The 21,036-nt window shown below is 40.0% G+C and overlaps 1 protein-coding gene across 1 annotated transcript in view; it reads left to right on the top strand.

The window, feature by feature from the left end:
- The window catches only part of LOC148508413 (sulfotransferase 2B1-like), a 93,080-nt gene extending 73,672 nt beyond the window's left edge, over nucleotides 1-19,408 (top strand). The window contains exon 6 of the mRNA XM_088444505.1: nucleotides 19,290-19,408. Within this exon, the coding sequence (XP_088300631.1) occupies nucleotides 19,290-19,408 (119 nt within the window). The remainder of the gene's footprint in view (nucleotides 1-19,289) is intronic.
- The last annotated feature ends 1,628 nt before the right edge of the window (nucleotides 19,409-21,036 follow it).

Below are 21,036 nucleotides of genomic sequence, written 5' to 3' on the forward strand. Positions count from 1 at the left end.
ACAACCCAGGCTCCAGAATTGGGCCAAACATGTCAATTATGATGGAAGCCAACATAAAATACCAATGGATATGCGTCTTCTGGCCAACGCAGATAAAGAATGTATTTTTATAAATGACAAATCTTATGCACCAAATTATTTAATTCTTTATTTAATCCTGTATTGAATTATAACAGGTGTTATTCCTTAAGAATATTGAATTAGCAAAAATCAATGTAGTGTAATTATTATTCTATGCTGGTAAATACTGGTAAATTGTGAGCTCAGTAGATTAATATAAATAACTTTGTACATTAAATACCGTACAGTAATCAGAATGCTGCAGTACATTGTTACTGTATAGAGTACTGGAATTGAAGTGTACCGTACGAGTATGCGGTACTCTAGATTATTTTACATTTAATAGCATTTCTATTGGACAACATACAGTATTTTTACTATACAGTATAATGGTGAAGAGGTTCTATCCACTAACAAAACTTACAGTACTGTATACGACCCAACACAAATAATATGTAGGTACAGTAATGCAGTGAATTGGTGCACTGATCAGCAAAATACAGTTCATAAAACATATTGAACAATATACTGTCACTTATGAAAAGAAAACCCAAAAATAGTAAAAATAAATGTAGAGTAAAACATTTTTTTATCCTGTATTGAAGTTTAAAAAAATAAATAATAAAAAAAACTGATATAAAAAACAACATTGTCCCTTTCCAGACCTCGAACTTGAGGCACTGACTCTGTAAGATGCTCACCTTACTGACTCGCCCACACATGCCAGCCATATCAGCAGTCACACCTGTTGTGTATGTGATGTGAAGTGTGCAACCTTTCACCAAGTAAAGTGTACAATACAACTATCAATAGTGGTTTAAACTGTAATGCAGTGGGTGACATACAGCAGTGTTTTAAAAGTATTGAACCTGAAATGATCTGTTTTTATGAAAAACTTCCCATGCGTCTTTTTACATCATGTAAGGACAGTTTTTCTGTGCAGTATAGATGGCCCTGTAACGTGTACAATAGTGGTTTAGTGTAAAATGCAGCTGGGTGGCATATTGTAGCACAGAAATGACAGTTGGTGGGAAGGGAGCAATGTATTGAGTTACAGTTAGGCTGTGTTCCTTAAGAATATTGAACATGAATTGCGCTGTCTTTATTTAATACGGGGCAATGCTGGAAATGCGTCTTCTGTCCAACACTGATATGTAACTCACACACCAAATGGCTTATTTCTTTATTTAATCTTGTATTGAAGATTCAAAAAAAAAAATACTGATGTAGAAAATTACATTGTCCCTTTCTGGGCCTCGAAGCCGAGACACTGACTCTGTAAGGTGCTCAACTTACCCACTCACCCACACATGCCAGCCATATCAGCAGTCACACTTGTTGTGTATGTGATGTGAAGTGTGTGACTTTATACCAGGTAAAGTGTACAATACCAGGTCAATAGCGGTTTAGAATGTAATGCCGCTGGGTGACATACAGCAGAGTGTTTTAAGAGTATTGAACCTGAAATTATCTGTTTTTATGATAAACTTCCCATGTGTCTTTTGACATCATGTAAGTACAGTTTACTGTGCAGTATAGATGGCCTTGTAACATGTACAATACAATGTTTATAGCGGTTTAGCGTAAAATGCAGCTGGGTGGCATAGCAATGACAGTTGGTGGGAAGTTGGAATCAATGTATTGAATTCATCAAAGTTCCTTAAGAATATTGAACCTGAATTGCTCTGTCTTTATTTAATACTGGGCATGTGTCTTCTGGCAAGCACTGATACAGTATGTAACTCATACACCAAATTATTTAATTCTTTATTTATTCATGATAAAATGCAGTTCAGTAGAACCTGAAGGACAGGTTCTGTCAGCCAATCAGCAGATAGTGCTACAAAAGCATGCGCTGTGCAGTTTAGGAAAGGTGACATCTGGTGGACAGAAAGTTGTATTACACGCTCTGGCTTTTCCAGCACTTCAGTACGTTATGTTGTGCCTTACTGCAGCATGATGCCATTTAGTGCACCAAGCAGCGGCACAGCAATGCTCGACTAGCATGGAGCACTACATGGCATAAGGAGCAAAGATGCAGCAGGACACATCTGTGCCTGTCAAACACACACAAACTTGGCAAAGCCCATAATGAAACCCTTATGATGTATATTAAAAAGTATGTGTTGTATATTAAAAGGTATATTCACAGTCTAACAAACCAAGCATTTCAGCAACAAGGACTGAAGAGCTTGTTTTGTTTGAGCCACACAAACCAAGCTACCCATGAGCTTAAGAGGGGTATTCAATATGAAACGTTAACTTCACTGTCAAAGTTAACGTTTCATATCGGAGTTTTTACCTGCGTTAAAGTATCGGACGCGCTCCCGCTTATACTCGTATTCAATATAAAATTTATGAAAACGGGAAACTCCGAAGTTGGATTTGCGTAAAGTTACGAATTTTTCCTTAAAATAATTGTAAGACCCCCCTAAAGTTGTAAACTATGGGTACCCCCGTTTTAGCCTTTAAATGAAAGTCGGGGATTTAAATAGCCGCAGCAGGTGTTTTTTTCCCGACATTGAAGAAGTGTTGCAGAAGAGCACTTAGGTTATTTTTTTCGTTTTTTTAAGTGGTCCCATCAAATTTGGGGTACATGAAAATGGGTACTAACATATTTTTAAGTCCTTAAAGTAAGCTTTTAAAAATTCTGCATTTGTGCACCTGCCGCTATAAATCTATTCTAGAAAACACCTGCCGCATACTTGCAGAATAGCCCTGAACCTATTTCCCTATTGTTAATAATTTTTTACCCATTTTTTTTTTTCACCCCAATTTTTAAACAAATTTTTTGGGGTGTCCCTATTTTTTTTAAAAAAAACTTTTTTTGACACAGTTCTATTTTAAATGTCATTCCCAGGGGTGCAGGCTATTTTTTTTAAGCCTGCACCCCTAAACCCCAATTCTGCACTTTTTTTCGACACCTATTCAATGGTGAAAAGTTATCCCCGTTTTTTATCAAAGACTTTTCAAAACTGCGACAAGTCTTTGAAATTGAATACGGTGTAAAAGTAAAACCTGCGATAATGACGTCATACCTCCGATATTAACGCAAAAACAATGTTATCGCTCCCATATTGAATACCCCTGTAAGGGTGCTAACAGTGTTGTAAATCTTCACAGTTGGAAGATATTTTCTGTATTATCATTCTCACCCTCATCAGTGTTAATATCTTCATTACACAACATTAGTTCATCCCCACTGGATTCCATTATTTACAGAAGTCTCTGTACTTTGTTGCAATTGGTCTTCCTCATAGAATTTGTAGCTCATTTTTATGAACATCAGTTTGTCCACATTATTTGGAAGTAGCCTCCTACACCGATCACTCACAAGATTTCCGGTTGTGCTAAACTCTCTTTCCAAGTACACACTGGAGGGTGGCAGCTTAAGTAAAGCCAAGATAATTTGTACAAATTGCCTTTTTACCCTACCAGTATTCAACAGGATTGTGTGACACACTGGAAGAAAGAAGGACTAGGTGCTTCAGCCAGAGTCTGACAATACAATTCTGAAAGCTGCTTACCAGTTAGGGTGACTAACCCTACAATAACAAGTGGGAGAAAGCAAGAAAACTGGGAGCGCTGACAGAATTGATATATAACTTTAATGAGTAAAAAAGGCAATGCATATAATCAAATCAGCATGACCTATAAACCAAAAACACAATATAATATAAAAGATATTGAATCGTAAACTTCTGTAGGAAACAGTTAGGAGTATATAGCAGTCAATGATGAATCATATGGTACAACAAAGAGACAATTATAAAATATCGGATAAAATGTAACATGTGACGTGTAAACAAAGTATCAATTGATGTGGAACTTACCTTGTTCAATATATAGAAAAGTTGGCACAGCTCAGCGTGCTATGTACGTTTATGTGCAAAGCATATGGTGTACTGCAGGTGATTCAATTGCAGACACATATATCTGGGTAATAGAAGGGGTGTCACCAACAGCAGTTTGTAGATTAAACTCCTGAGACCTTGATGGTCCTAATGGCATGCCAGTTGCTTAGAATGGAAATAAGTTGTAGAGTGTTCTTATCCTCCGTTTGGTCTGGACACTAAGGGGAGAATTTACAAAGCAGAAGCTTCTGTAAGCCGCTGCTTCCCGGCGAGTTGCAGGTACACATTTAAAACGGTACTCGGAGTCAGTATAAAACCTGACGTGCTTTACACTGACTCCAGGTGCTGTTTTAAATATGTACCCGTTGCAACCTACCCGGAAGCAGTGGCTTACAGAAACTGTCATAAACTGTCCCCTAAGTGCGATGTCCCATGTCTCTGCTTCAATTGATAGTCCCGGCCAGGCTATAGAGGAAGTCGGAGAGGGCTGGTGGCGTATGGGAAATGTAGTCTCCGTGAGATGGATCAAATTGAAGAATAAAAGACTCTGTAATCGTGGTGCTTGAAATAGAGGGCCTGATTCAGACCCGCTCACGAGCGCTGAGCGCTCGCAAGCGGGTTGATGTTGGCCCAGTGCGCATGCGCACGACGAAGGCCCGCTCCATCGTCGCTGTGGGTCTCGCTACAAAGGAGGCGTGCTGTCGATGTTGAGTGACCGCACGCCCCCTTTGGTGGGCGGGCCGGGGGCGTGGCTGCCCAGACGGAGGCGTTCCCATGGGACCGGCCCCACTGTGTCACTGTGTCGTATAGCTGTCACCCACAGCTATACGAGCGGCCAGGAGGCCGCTCTAAAATTAAGAAGGACGGCCCTGACTCAGAGCGAGCGCTCTGTCAGAGCGTCCAGCTCTGAATCAGGGCCAGAGTTCTAATATGATGTGCCCGCAATTGATATGAAATCCAGGAGGTGATCATAAAGCAAAGTACAGTGGTCCCACTGGTACAGTCACTAAATGAGGCAACCTAACACATTTCTCTGCCTTGGATCTGCCATCCATTTCCTCAGAGATATTGACCTCACTCACTGTGTTCCCTAGATATATAGGGGAATGGGGCTTTGTTTTTAAATCCATATGTCTGAAACAATAATATACAAAAAGTTCCTAGTATATTGTAAAAATATAACAATAATATTCATATACATAAGAATAATAGTTTAAAAATAATAAACCAAACATTGATGATATTATTAGAGATAAGAAATAGTCATAATAATCAAATAGAAATGCCCATGGTATGTGAGTATTCAAGCAACATCTAAAATACAAAACTGAATATAAACAAGTGACTTGAAACGTATAAAAAAATATAATCATGAGAGAATTAAAAAATGCTAAATGCAGTGTAGTAATAAATACATATAAAGATACTTAATAAAGTAAACAATCTAATAATAATTTTAAAAGATGAGTATATATAATTTATTGTGTAGAATATACATATATATAATGGTATACAATCGGGAAACCGGCTGCCTTAATACCGACAGCCGGCTTCCCGACTGTCATATCCCGGCGAGGGTGAGATGCCGGGGTCTAGATGTAGACGCCTGACATTTCCCCGATGCCGATCGAAGGGATGCCGGGCGTCGCGAGCAGACAGCCGCGGGGGGGAGGGTTAGGTTTAGGGCACTCGGGGGGGACCTAGGGTTAGGCACCCCCCTGGGAGGGTTAGGTTTAGGCTAGGGGGAGGGAGGGTTAGGGTTAGGCGCCCCGGGGGGCCTTAGGGTTAGGCACTTTTTGGGGAGGTTAGGGTTAGGCACCCCTAAGGAGGGTTAGGGTTAGGGGGTTAGGTTAGGTTAGTTTATACTTACCTTAGCGACGATCGGGATTTCCAGCGCTGTCGGGCTTCCGCTTCCGGGAACCCTGCTTTTGTCGGCCAGGTGCTGCCGGGAATCCAACCGCCGACCATGCAGCCGGTGGTATTTCATACCGATTCCTATATAATCATATCGAAGAGTGGGAGTGCAGCATTGTATTTCAAAATATAGAGATGATTATTACATAAATGGAAAATATATATAGCAAAATACACCTGGTGGTCTCCCATCCATGTATTTACCTAGCCTAGTAATGTAAATCTTCCAGAGTCAGATGGAAGTGGACACCTCTAACATGATATGACTGGCAGTAATAGCGTACTAAGGGGATATATCATATATGGTGAAGCAACAGGTTTTAAATACAGTATAAAAGAATATGACCAAAGAAAAGATGAAATTCTGCATAAATTAGATGAAAAGGGGAGCCGTTCAATTGTGGGACGCAACAATAGCATGCGTGCCACAATGAAATGTATTTAGATTCAGAGAATGCAGGGGTGGTACTCGTGAGCACCACAATAAGATGGGAAGGAGTAAATGTTGTTAAATGAAGGCACAATCGGTGGAGTATAAGTGTTGATGGCCAAACTCTGGGTCTGCACATGAGCCCTAGCGACCTATAGTGTTCATGTGGCAAGTCCAGCAGTCAGACATCAACAATTATTAAGCTCCACCATATTGTTAAGACCTTGAGGGTTTAAGGTGTTCAGTTTGAATATCCAGAAGGCATCATGTTTGCATAACAAACTGAATCTATCTCCTCCTCTATGTGTACATTTGATTTGTTCAATGGCGAATATATATATAAGCCATTAATATCATTATTAAGACATTTATTAACATGCTGTGATAAACTGTGTTGTTTGAAACCTCTAAGAATATTATGTCTATGTTCTAAATCCCTTAGATGGAACCTACTAGTTGTTCTTCCTACATATTGGACATCACACTTACATTGAATGACATATACCACATATTGTGATTTACAATTTGAGAAACTGGTAATCTGAAATGTTTCATTATTTCATTAGTGCTAAAAGAAGTGATTGTAGTACACCCATTTGTCACATGTTTGCAAATCAAACATTTATCCTGACCACATCTAAAAAAAAAAACAATCAGCTTAGTTGGCAACTAATTATAATGTTGGAAGTGGAATCTTGGGGTGGAGAAGTGTTGTTTCTAATGGGAAAAGGACTTGGAGCTAATTTCTGTTTAAGGGTATTGCTTTCCCACAAACAACTCAACTTTTTTTGGGGAGGATAGGACCCAGAAATCTATCATGTTGTAAACAGTAGAGTTCTTATTGATAATCCTGTTAATGTCCCTGGCAGCTGAATTATATTGGGTAATAAAAGTCAAAGGTTTATCTGTTGATCTAAAAGTGTCTGTGGTGGTCTTGGTGTCTTTAATTAATTTGTTTTTGTCCTTTGATAGAAGGGAGATTATCAAACAGAGTTTAGCCTCCTGTAATGCTTTGCTGAGAATGTAGGTGGTATATCCTTTCCTAAGAAAGGCCAAATATAAATCTTGACTTTGAGTAAGGAAAGCAGTATCTGTGGAATCATTTCTCCTAAGACGGAGGAATTGTCCCTTGAGTATGTTATCCTTCCAGAGTTTATAATGACTGCTTTTATAATGTAGATAATTCTGACAGTCTACATTATTTACATAAGTGGCTGAGTGTAATTTTCCCTCAGAAACATTAATGGTGATATCTAAATAGTTCATTGTGGTGAAATTAAAAGTGTGGGTGAATTTTAAACAAAACGTGCTATGATATAGATGATTAGTAAATGAAGTGAGTGTGTCCAAATCACCATCTCAAATTATAAAGATATCGTCGATATATATACCATAGAGGACCAGGATTGTGCGTGACATGCTAATTTGTACACTCTCATTAAAATAATCCTCCACCATTCTATTAATGCTTACTGTATCAGATTGAGTCATGGTAGAGGTGTCAATAATTGTGAGCCTGATCAGATGTAAAATGTTTCACTGCAGCATTTGTAGGAGAAACTAAAGTAGGATATGTCATCGTGTCATGTGCCACTTGAGCTGAGACCATGCTCGCAAGGAGCTCTTTCCCTCTCTTAAGGTTTGTGTCAGTTGGAAAGAAAGACATTACATAAAAATTAGACCTAAGATCAAGCATGTTTGCCAAAATGTAGTGACCCCATTTCAAGTTGTTGCAAATAGTTTGGTCCTAGTGAAGCACATAAAGAAGTTGATCTACAAGTCCAACATAACTAACTCTGTTTGCTTTATTTCATCTCCTCCTTCAGCTTCTCCTTCAGCTTCTCTATCTGCTTTTCCAGTAGTTTAATTAAGGGAATCATAAGGCTGGCAGTGTCTAAGCTCACTTCATTGGTTACAATTTCAATGGTTTCAATAGCTTGCATAAAATGAAGAGTATTGTCCACTGTGCTGGACTAAGGTACAATACCCCCATCCTAGTCCCTATGTCATGGCTTGTTGTTTATGTTTGAATTGCTTGTTAATGTTTCTATAGTCGCTGAAGCTATTTAACCCACCTAATTCAGTATAATGTTCTTAACAAACATGCATAGTTATTAATAAAATGAAACCTAATTTACTGTAGGTCTAAAAAATAATAAATAAAAAAAAAAAAATTATTTCTGGTATATTGTTTGTTTATGTGTATGTGTTAACTCAGTAGAGATTTAGTTTCCAAATATTCTTGAATCAAGGTGCTTTAAAGTATCAGTATTTTTTTTTAACAACTCCCCTAAACCAAAAATGCATTTTTGAGAAATCTTGAAACAAATTATTAAATTAAGTTGATTGTACTTACCTGTCATCATTTGGTTTAGTTATGTGGTGGTGGACAGGGTTGTGTTTCCATTTGTCCTCATACTTTATGATTAGTAGCCACCTGCACTCATTTTGCCTATTATATTGACAATAAATAAATTGATTTGGTCCTGGACTACCAACCTGTGGCATCCCTGTAGGTGTGCCATGGCACACCTAGATTAGGAACCACTGCCACAGAGGCTTTTTTATAATTTTATTGTAAAGCCAGTAAAATACTAAATATTTTTATATTTGTTATTAGAAATCACAATATTTAAAATACAGGGTATTAAAAAAACATGATACGAGACTTCCGGTGGGCGGGGCATCTGGTATGGCCGCATTTTAATCTGGCTCCCTGTGAAGGATATTGAATCCTGAAGAATCAAGTCACAGAACACAGATTGGAGACTTGCTGTGTTCTCCATAGTATCCCCCTTTACCAGAGGAATCTAGGGATACCTATATTACCAGGGAGCCTTCCATATTTCCCCGGAATTCGGCCGTTAACTTGACGGCTTATATGACCGCCAAAAACTTGTTTGGCGCGAACACAACCTAACTGCAAAAAAGTCTCTCATATATGATCCTTACATCTGGGAAGTTTCCTACCTGATCTCTCTGAGATCGCTGCATACCCAGCATTGCTGTGACTGCTCGGAACTTCTGATGCTGGTGGGACCTCGTGGCGTGGACGGACGCTGAGGATTCGTACTGAGCCCTCCATGCCCTAACGCTCCCAGCATACGAGGGAGCCATCTGCTGGTGCTGGCCTGGTGATTGATTCCTACTGCGTACACCCGTTTCCTGAACACCTTCACCATATATGCCTGCTGCCTGAGTATCCCTGCCGTGTACACCCGCCACCTGAATATCCCTGCTGTGTGCACCCGCTGCCTGAGCACTCTCGCCGTGTACACCCGCTGTAAACATCTACGCTGTGCATACCTGCTGCCTGGGATCGCTGTGGACTACCTGGGCTGAGCTTTGTCTTCTCATAGGCGGAGGTTGAGTTGCTGTCTGCTCGCAGGGACTGATCACTGGAGCGGCTCGTTGCCTGCAGTGTGATCTCCGCTGTTCCAGTTTGTTGAAGTGCTGCCTCTGGGCTGTCTGTCTTGCGAGGGGGGTTGTGGGGACTGTGAGACTCCCGCGACTCATTTACCCTGCTGATCTACTGGGAACTGCTCAGGATACTACTGTGTGAACTGCCGGGGATCAGGCACTGAATGCGCTGGCTGGCGCTCTGAGGTATCTGTTAGCCTGTTGACCAGAGCCTGTGGTGTAAGCCACTGAATATTCTGGCCTGGCTTATCGGAGGTAACCAGTCCTGTCACCTGTTTGTGACCCCTGGCTTTGTCCTTCCCCCCCCCCCCCCCAGGTGCTAGCACTCTACCCACAGCATTCTGTTGATAGCATTCAACGCTCCGAATATTTGGATCTCTTTGACTCTGTCTCCACCTACTGGAGAAACTTTACAATTGCGGTGTGTTTTCCTGATGTTAACATACACTGTATTATTTGCTTCTCTGTGATATTTGTAAAATTACGCACAGGTTGTACTGGGTTAATGTTGAATTGTTGACTGCTGGTGTGTGGTAGTTTCAGTTTATGATTTCTATCCCACTGCCACCAAGTGATTGATTAGTATCAGTGTTTCTTTATCACAATTCGTGAAGACGCCAATACTCACAGTACTAAGCTCTTATTATCATCAAAGATCAGAAGTTTTCTGTTTTTGGTTATTTCATTTATTTATTTTTTCATTCATCACTATATGGTCATTGTGGTACCGCTACTATGTGGTCGAATGGTATTAGTGCTCTGTAGATGGGTTTTTTGAGACGCACTACACTGTGCTAACTTTTTAAAATTTTTGTGTTAATTCTAAAAAGTGACCATACATCTGCTGTTGCCACTAGTGTGTATGATACAATCTAAACTAACAACCACAATGTGATTACTATGGTTATAGCTCTATTATACAAATCCGAGTAGCTTCAACCCCCTAACTGTTGAATTGCGAGTCTATGAACCCTTTTAAGATAACTATTACCAAATACTGTATTGGCTGCGCAGGACAACTATAACTTTTATTGTCTGGTTTCTGTGTGCTTGGATATGGACAAATACGTCCATAAGAATACTTCAAATAAAACTCCCCAATCTAACATAAATACCAGAATGAATAGATCTGGCAAATCCACTGGGAAATCCCAGCCTCCGCCTACCCCTACTGGGGATGCTTCATTGGCTAGTATTTCTAACGATGATGCTCCTTGTGGTCACCCATCAATTGCGGAAATGGTTCAGGAGATTTCCAAACTGATAATGCCCCAAATAGAAAAAATGTAAAAAAAACTTGAAAACATTCAAACATTATTTGATACGGCTCTTACTAAAATAGAGGCAAACACAACCAGAATTAACACACTGGAGCAGAGAGTGAGTGATACAGAAGATCAGACTCATACACTCCAAAATTCTTCGGATACATTAACAAATTCCGTTCAAACCATGCAGGCCAAAATAGATGATCTGGAGAATAGACACAGGAGAAATAATCTCCGGTTTATCGGAATCCCGGAAACAATACGGGATTCGCAGCTATCAGAATACATTCTTACCTCAGTGATAGGAACGCTTGACATCTCTGATGCCACGTTGCTTTCTCATATTGACAGGGCCCATCGAATTGGTCCAGAAAGACAGGATGCAGCATGCAGACCCAGACCAGTTATTGCGAGATTCCTAGACTATAGGATGAAGGAACAAATCTTACGTGCTTATCGCAAAGTTCCTCAGTTGCTAGTTAATGGGTCTCGTATCTTTTTATTTCAGGACTTTTCGGCATCTGTTTCTCAGAAACGTAGAGAGTTTTCAGAGGTCTGTAGGATATTACATGATCATAACACATGTTTTGCTTTAATGTATCCAGCAAAACTCAGATTCCAAAATAATGGCCGCACGCTGTTTTTTACTGTTTCGAATCAAGCAAAAGAACATGTCTCACGTATGTTCAGATGACAAGACAGCCCTCCACATGATTGATTGAATTTATCTAATTTACCTGTTGTAGCTCATAGATTCAATGTATCTGTACTATAATAAACTACTTGGGATTTGTTATTTTCACAAATCTGGAATATGATAAAGAACAAATATAAACAATTTATTTAAAGTTATGTTCCGCGACCGCCAATGTGTTTATTGGTGCTCGCTTGGTTTTGGATAACAATGGAAAATTTGAGAAAAAGATGGATAAAGCAATGTATGTTTATTAAGTTAGTCTATAAAGATGTCTGGCTAACCTTCCCCCCCCTTATGTTGAGATTATCTTGTTTAAACTGCAGAATTTACACACACCTGAACCTCCCTGCTTGCTGGGACGGGGAGGAGGTGGTTCTTATGATGTCTCTGAATCAACACGTCCACCCACGTCAGGGAATTGGCTAGTGCAGCTATAACAAACCCAAGAGTTCTGTCCTCCTGCTCTGACAAATATTTTGGGATAGTTTCTTGGAACGTGGGGCGTCTTAACTCTCCCATCAAACGTAAAAAAGTGGTCTCTCATCTTAAAAAACTTCGCCCACAAGTAATGTTTCTTCAGGAAACACATTGGCTGGCAGGAAGCGCATCGTCCCTAAAGGCTCCTTGGCTGGATCAATGTATTTCAGCGGACTACCAACGGAAAGCCAGGGGAGTGGCGATTCTGTTCCATAGGGATCTTCAATACACCATTTTAAATACTGTATCAGATCCTAACGGTAGATATCTTCTACTAGATGTAGAAATATGGGGTTTCAAATATACTTTAATTAATATATACGCTCCTAATGTTGCAACTTCCGAATTCCTACAGGATTTTACCCATTTTCTGGTTCAAAGGAACAATTATCCTATCATTATGGGTGGTGACTTTAATTTAGTAGATAACCCCTTTATAGATAAACAACCTGTTCCACGTAATCCAAACTCCCCAGTTTGGAAACAGATTCAGCTCCTCCGCTCAGCCCTCCAGCTCACTGACATTTGGCGCCTTCTCAACCCAACTGATAAATCCTTTACGTTTTATTCAGGGGTTCATAAGTCCTGGTCTAGGATAGATCTCATCTTAATATCTGATTCCTTGGTTACACGGGTGGGAGAAACGGACCTTTCGAATATTGTTGTTTCAGATCAGGCTCCTATATCAGTGACCATGGAAAGAGCACGGCAGGTGGGAGGACAGAGAGGATGGCGCTTTCCCAGTTATCTGTATCAATCCGCTGATTTCAAACAATTTCTGACTGATAAATGGATGTTGTTTGTAGATGACAAAATAGAACAATGGGATACTCCAACTTTATTCTGGGGCACATCAAAAACCGTCTTGAGAGGCCACATTATAGACTATGTATCTCGATTAAAAAAAAAATCAAATGCTGAATACCTCGCACTGCATAACTCATTGAACTTGGCCTTACAAAATCATATGGCTAACCCATGTGACGAGACGTTAGTTAGGTACACCGAAGCCCAACAGTTATTAAATGATTTTTTATTGTCACAAGCCCAACGGAATTTAGTTTTCTCTAAATTTAAATATTATAAATGGGGCAATAAGACTGGCCGCCTCTTAGCGATAATGTCCAAAAATAAGACATATAAACGATATATAACGGTGGTACGTCACCCCCAAACTAATCAAATATTGACTGATTCCAAGAATATTCTGGAACAATTTGAGAGTTATTTTAGTACCTTATAGTCAACCCTTCCGTTTGATGCAGATCATCATAGCCGTCTAATGCAAGAAGCGCATTTACCTAGCATATCTGTAGAGCAGTCTGAGTCGCTTAGTCTGCCAGTTACACTTTTAGAAGTTAGTTCAGCTATTTCTCAGCTACATCTTCATAAGTCCCCAGGCCCGGATGGGTTGTCAAATGAGTTTTACAAGATACTCCAACCACACATAGCCCCTACTTTAGTAGAGCTATTCAATAATATCTTACAGAACCATACACCCTTTCCCTATTTTAACTCTGCTTATACTATTTTGATCCCCAAGCCCAATCGAAACCCTCAAGAAATAGATACATGCAGACCAATAACGTTACTTAATTCGGATATAAAAATATTTGCAAAACTCATGGCAGACCGATTGCAAAACATCCTCCCCCAAATACTAACGGTACATCAATTAGGATTTGTGCGAAACACACTCTGTTAAAGGCATACGCTCAGCCATAGCGGCAACAATTGCCTCTTCACAATCACATGCTTCTAAAAATATATTACTGAGTTTAGACACAACAAAAGCTTTCGACACAGTTCTTTGGCCACATCTATATTCGGTGCTTAGAGCTAGAAACTTTCCCTCTTTGTTTATTGACCTAATTCATTACCTATATGCCTCGCCAACTAACATCTTACAAATCAACAGACACAACAGTGCGCCAATTACTATGTTTCGAGGAACTCGTCAGGGTTGTCCCCTGTCTCCAATTCTATTTAATTTGGCGATAGATCCCTTGTTACGTCTTTTACAAAGTGACTTAGAATTTCACGGGATCAAGATAGGAAATAAAGAAATTAAACTCACTGCCTTTGCAGATGATATTCTGCTTTATATATCAAACCCAGCAGAGTCACTACCTAAAATATTTCATATTTTAAAGCAATTTGGAGACTGCTCGGGATTCCAAGTTAATTGGTCAATGTCAGTAGCACTTCGACTGGGCTCCGGAAACTTTCTGGTAAATGGTTTGGGGGAGGCTGAACTAAAATGGAGATCGGACTTTATAACCTATTTAGGTATTGTTATACCACGGAGGCCAAGTCTTCTGAACGAGCTAAACTACACGTCTGCTATCCGAGGGGTGTCTGGTGAGCTGGTGGGCTGGAAAGCACTGCCACTATCATATACAGGCAGGGCAAATTTAATCAAGATGGTGTCATTCCCTAGATTGTTATATTTGATCCAAGTTTTACCTTTAATGCTGACACCCAAAGACACCCAACAACTTAATTTCTTATTTCGGAAGTTCATATGGAAGGGTAAGCGTCCCCGTATTGGGCTTATAAAGTTGCAACAAACTGTAACTAATGGGGGAATTAATTTTCCAGATGTCCAGTTGTATTGCCAGGCGGCCCATCTTAGATATCTCAAAGACTGGCTACATTGTCATGATAACTATGCAGTTACCTCTCTGGAAAGGGAATATCTTCAGGGGGGCGATCTAATATCTTTCTTGCATTTATATGATCAAGAAATTTTACCCCAATATCGTGATAACCCTTTACTATGGTCTGTCAGAAAACTATGGTGCATCACACGCCACAAAAATAATTTAAACGCTCATAATACATTATTTCTCCAATTAATATCAAATCCAGATTTTCAGGAAGGGACAGCTGGATACCCTTTTACTATCTGGAGAGTAGGCGGAGTAACCAATATAGGATGCATGGTAAATATGGAGGCCCACCGACCCCTCACGTTCCAGGAGATGTCTGAAAAGTATCCAGTCACAATTGGATACCCTGTAGCATTTTTACTGGCACAGCACTATGTCAGTCTGGTACTAAGACGTTTTTCTTCTGCTGACTGGGATAATTTACTGGACGTGATGCTGCGGCAACAATCTCAGAACAAAGGGGCAATTTCTTCAGCCTATAATTGGCTTTGAAGCTCGTTAGATCACACCAAATCTCACAGTGGTATTGTGGTTTGGACCTCCCAGGTTCCGAGTCTGCAAGTGGATGAATTGCTAGACGCACATTACAAAGCCTGTAGATCATTCCCTTCCGTTATGTATACGGAAATGTTCCTTAACATATTACACAGAACGTATCTTTCCCCACATAGGAGATTTTTGATTGGTTTATCTGATTCGCATCATTGTTTTAAATGTGGAAATCCCCAAGCAGACCTAATACACTGCCTTTGGGATTGCCCCATAATACGTAAATTTTGGATTGATGTTCGTTCATATTCAGTAACACATTTAATCAATTATTTACCTCTAAGTCCAGAGTGGGCACTGTTTGGGATTGTTCCCAGTGATTTGCGTATAACAAGAGGAAGCCATAAACTATTGTTGGCAGTGAGTGCCGCGGCAAGGAAATCCATCCTGCAGAGCTGGATTAAACCGGAACCACCTTCTATGAGTCTTTTCAAAGCTAAACTTTTCTATCTCTTTAGAATGGAGTGGGTGGGAGCTACTTTGGAAAAGGAGACGCAGGTTGAACGTTTCTTTGCAGTTTGGGAGAGCTACATTGTAACCCTTTCTACAGCTGTTAAAACACAGATATGTAACTCGTTTTCAAATACTATATGGTTCATGCATCGTATGGTGGATAACGATCCCCCAATAGTTTTGTAAATCTGGATTATAGAAATTAATTTATAGACAAAATTTTCAAGGGTACAGCTCAAGGAGGAAAAGTAGGGGTGGAGATAGGAGAAATAACAAAGACATCTTCTGTTATAATTCTTTTTTGAAATGTATTTCTTTTTATTTTATATATTGTCTGTTCATTATGTTTCCCTTCTTATGAAGGTACCCTGTCAGAAACAGTGTTTGTTATACAATATTTGAGTTATTCAGTGTATTTTTGAAAAGACACAATTTGTAATAACATTTATTGCCATTTTTCTTAACTATTTTGTGTACTGTTTGATAATATGCATTGCTTTAATAAATAAAGTGTTTAAAAAAAAACAAAAAACATGATACTAGATATAGAGTGAAATTGGCGATGTATAAAACATGCAAGCTACAAAAATTCACATGTGGAGGCTGGTGGAGAGTTTTATTGAAAGTTGAAGTATATTACATAGAGGGTGCTGTTTTATCAGTGGGCAGGACAGGCCCCAATCAGAGTGAAGTATGAATACTGAAATATAGAGTTACAGTAGATGAAGTTGCAATTAAGCAGAGAGGGTGGGGTGGATGAAGGCTTTGTAAGTGAGAATGGAGGGATTATAGGCATGTTAGGGTATTGTAAAGAGGAAAATATCTGCCTTTATTATTAATTCACTTATTCCAATGATCACTCTTTATATTTATATATATATATATATATATATATATATATATATATTCCAGTGAGCACATAATTCTGTGAAGTAGCAGCTCCACTATTCTGTGAGTGCCAGCAATTTCACTCCATGAGAGTGCTGAATCTGCAGTTAACCACAGGATGTGATAACCAGCAATGGGCATTTTTTGAGCCAGCCCTGGTTCAGGAAATATGGGGGGAAAATGGCATGGAAGTCACTCGTATTTCAATGAACCAGCACTGGGCTCCTAAGCTGTTCCTGATTGCATAAATATGGGGGAAACATTTGTAGTGTTCCCCTGTATTTCTGTCAACCACCACTGGGCTCTTACTAGTTGCAGGGTAATGCCACAGCCAGGGGACATGCTTCACGGAGTCCCCTGGTCAAAGAATTAACCCCTGCTACTAGTCAACCCAGGCCAGGGATTCCTTGGGAAGTGGGGATCACCCAATGAAGGAGTCCCCCTCTCCAGGGTTCCCCAAGCCAGGGCTGAAACTGGGGCTATCCCTTGCTTTCCTGGCTGATGGATGTCTGATTATTAGAAACAAGTGTAACTTATGGAGACAAAAAACATAGGGGTCCCCCATATTTAACCAGAACCAGGCTTTTGGACCCAGGGCTAGTTGTAAAAACATGGTGTAAGAAATGGCTTGGGGTTTCCTGTATTTTTAAAACCAACAGCAGACTCCACTAGCTGGGTTGCAATGCCACAGTCAGGGAACCTGCTGCACAGGGTCCCCGGCAAAAGCATTCTCACACTACACTAGTCAGCCCAGGCCGGGGATCCCTGTGGAGGTGGGAACACAACCAATAAAGGGGTCTCCTGGCTACCTCAGGCCTGGCTAATGCTCAGGGCTATCTCCTGCATCACTGGCTGGTGGGTGCAGGGTTCTTAAAAAAAATGGCAAGTAATCCCCCTTCCCAATCTGAACCAGCACCAGGCACTTTGAGCCAGCACTGGTTCATCAAATACTGGGGATAAAGAAAACCTAAGGGTCCCCTGTATTTAATGAACCAGCACTGGGCACGGGCCCTGGCGCTGGTAGTAAAAATACGGGGGGGGGGAAATGGTGTGATGTTCTCCATATTTTTACTACCAGCACCGGGGTCCAGTAGCTGGGGTTTAATGTCACTTCGCGGAGTACCCTGGGCAAAGCATTCTCACCCCAAACTAGTCAGGCCAGGCCAGTGATCCCTTGAGAGGTGGGGACCCACCCAATAAAAGGGTTCCCTTTCTGCAAAGTACCCCAGGCCTAGGTTGAAGCCTGAAGCTATCCCTCCACACCCCTGCCTGGTGGGTGCAGAGTTCATGTGGTAAATCTTTTTTTTTTTTAAACTAAAATTGTCTCTTAAAGGGCAGGGTAGTGGTCCTAGCTCCTTACATACTTAGTAAAGGGCCCGCTGATGTCACTTAACCTCCTTTAAAATAAATATTAAAAAAGACACAACACCTGTTGTAATATTGCGTATGCAATTGCAGTGGCTAATTTATGCACTCTTCCGGGTCGCCATTGCCAGGAAGCAAGACAATTATTTTCCCTGAACCCAGTCGCACATTCCTTATTTACTTTATCCTTCCCCTTTCCATTCTCCCTTACATTACCTATCTCCCACAACTACAAGGAACGCAGCGTTATTCATATAGTTAATTTATGCACACCCATGAACTGGTGTACAAATGTACAGACACACCTGCATTTCTCTGACCACCCTCCCGTCACCACCCCCAAATGCTGACAGCCTGTCACTCACCTTGCAATGTATTGCTCTATGCATCCATAATCTCAGTGCGATCACTGAGCATGCATTAGCCGTGTTTTACGCATGCGCCATAGCAAACAATCGCTCGATGTGCGTCCATAATTGCAATTGCGTTCACTACTAAATCAGGCCCTAAGTTCTGACGTGATGTATGGGGTGGATTGACAGGTGATTAAAGGTATGGGAATCAGTTCTATGTTGTAGCCTTTTCCTCCCATTCTTCCTGGTCAGAATAAACTGTTATATACTGTAAGTATTTTATTATTTGAAATTGCAAGATGTGTTTGTCTCTTTAACTTTAGACATTTTTCTTTATATTATTTCTATAACTAAATATTGCGCTCATTTTGTAGATAAAGTATTTCTTTATTAGTCCATTTAATGTATGCTCCAAAATCCAGTATTTGAGAAAGCTATTAGATCGCTAAAGCTGGTCATACAGGGTGCGATATAGTAGCCGATCCGATGTATTGGCATGATATAACTGCTATATAGTACCGTATATGGGCATGATATCGTCCCAAGCGCGCTCCCGTGGGGTCGTATACCGCATCCCCAGCTTTTACAGAAAATCCACTCAATCTGGGGATGCGATGTACGATCCCATGTTGTGCTATGCGGGTGAGGGAAGGAGGTGCCGGCATATATGTTAGTGTTATGGGATGAGTTTTCTCTTAACTCTGAAATCAGTTTGGAGGACAATAACATAATTTAATAATAAACAATAATAAAATTCTAGATTTATAAATACCAAATTTAGCATTTAATATTATGCTGCAATTTGAAAATGGTATTTTAATATTATACAATGTCTATATCTCTACACATCACATGTAATGTTCCTTTTTCCATCTTTCTTTCCTCACAGGAATAATTGGAGATTGGAAGAATCATTTTACTGTGGATCAAGTTGATTATTTTCAGCAGATATACAAGAAAGAAATGCAGAATTTTAATGTAGCATTTCCTTGGGATCCGAGTTCATAAATGTATTTTTTAAACATTCTTTTTTTTTGTGAAATGTTCACAGACTTGTTATATTAGTTGGCATAATAAATGTAGTTAAACAACATCACAAAAATATGATTTGACATTTAACTTATTAGAAGAAAATGAGGCTTTGTCAGCAGCAATTTGAAATGCAATAATAAAGGAAATGCCAATTGCATAATTCTTGGTCTGTTAGTGTCCTAGAAATGTAGTAAATTAATTAGGCTAGTTCGAAAAATGTCCATTCTGAAATAACCTATCTGGAAGATGAGTTAAAAGCTTAATTCAAATATGAAGAACTGCTTTGAAAACTATAAATGTAGTCACCAAAACTTGTCAATAGTTCCACGCATGGCTTAATAACTAGTCAGCAATTTTTCCCTGTATCCAAAAATGTAATCACAATCTAAGGTGAATTGGTACTTTTCTTAATTTCTTTTGTACATTGATTGTGCAACATCCAATGGTGGTCTCCCATCGTGTTGGCATTGCTTCTTTCCTGGTGTTGTCAATCCAACTACTTTATGTCTTTATGGTGGAATCTTTCTCCTTGCTCCTCAATAATGGCTCCAAGATTTTCAGGAAAGTATTCCAGCAAACAACAAAAAAATATCCCTGGCGCAGTGTCCACATTATGGATAGAAGTTCACCTGCCACCTAACACAGCTGGTTGAATTAATAGGACAATTTTCTTAAAACTAAATAAAAGAGAAGTAACAACCTATCCTGTGTCTGCTTGAAAATATACAAAAACATAACAATATTCTAAAGGTGCCTCATATCTAATACCAAATGTTTTCAATTTAACAATCTAGAAAATGAAGAGAAAAACACATAAAAAGCTAAATAGCCATAACATTCCTCCTATTCATTATACATTTGTGATAGTTATAATACTGACAGTCGGGATGCCGGCATATAGAATGCCGATTCCAGAATCCCGACACTTGTCAGAATCCCATTGCCAGCATACCAATCGCCGGTATCCCCATGGTAAGTATTGAGGTTAGGGGGAGGTTTAGGGTTATGGGTTATAGTTAGGCACTAGGGGGGGTAAGGGTTAGGCACTAAGGGGGGACGTTTAGGGATAGGCACTAGGAGGAGATTAGGTTTAGGCACTAGGGGGGAGGGTTAGGTTTAGGCAGTGGGAAAGGAGGGTTAGTGGTAGGGAGAGGTGGAGGGTTAGGATACTGACTGACAGGTGTCGATATTCTAACCCTGTTGGGATGCCGGCATCTGGATTCTGACCACCGGGATCCAGAGAGCCGGCATCCCCTACACAGCCATTAAATTCCATAAGCGTGCATTTGTGTCCCAGTTGGTGCAGTGACAAATAACCTCTATTTCTACAAAGTGCAGGTACAGTATTGGCTTTTGGGAAAGATTTCCAGCGAGATACCAAATACAGCTGTAGTACCACAATCTCATCACCAACCATTGGTAGATCAGTAACACAACTTCTAGGAGGTTCCTCTCATGGTGGTAGCTCCTTCTTTCATTCGTAACACAATATTGGCAGATGATTTGAGTTTATTAACCGATGCTAGGTTAGCATTTAAATTAAGACAGGAAAAAGACATACCGTAGATTGCTATTATTCTCTAGGATAGTAATTATGCTAATAT

The sequence above is a fragment of the Taudactylus pleione genome, unplaced genomic scaffold, assembly GCF_031769625.1.
Source record: "Taudactylus pleione unplaced genomic scaffold, aTauple2 ptg000366l, whole genome shotgun sequence".
NCBI lineage: Eukaryota > Metazoa > Chordata > Amphibia > Anura > Myobatrachidae > Taudactylus > Taudactylus pleione.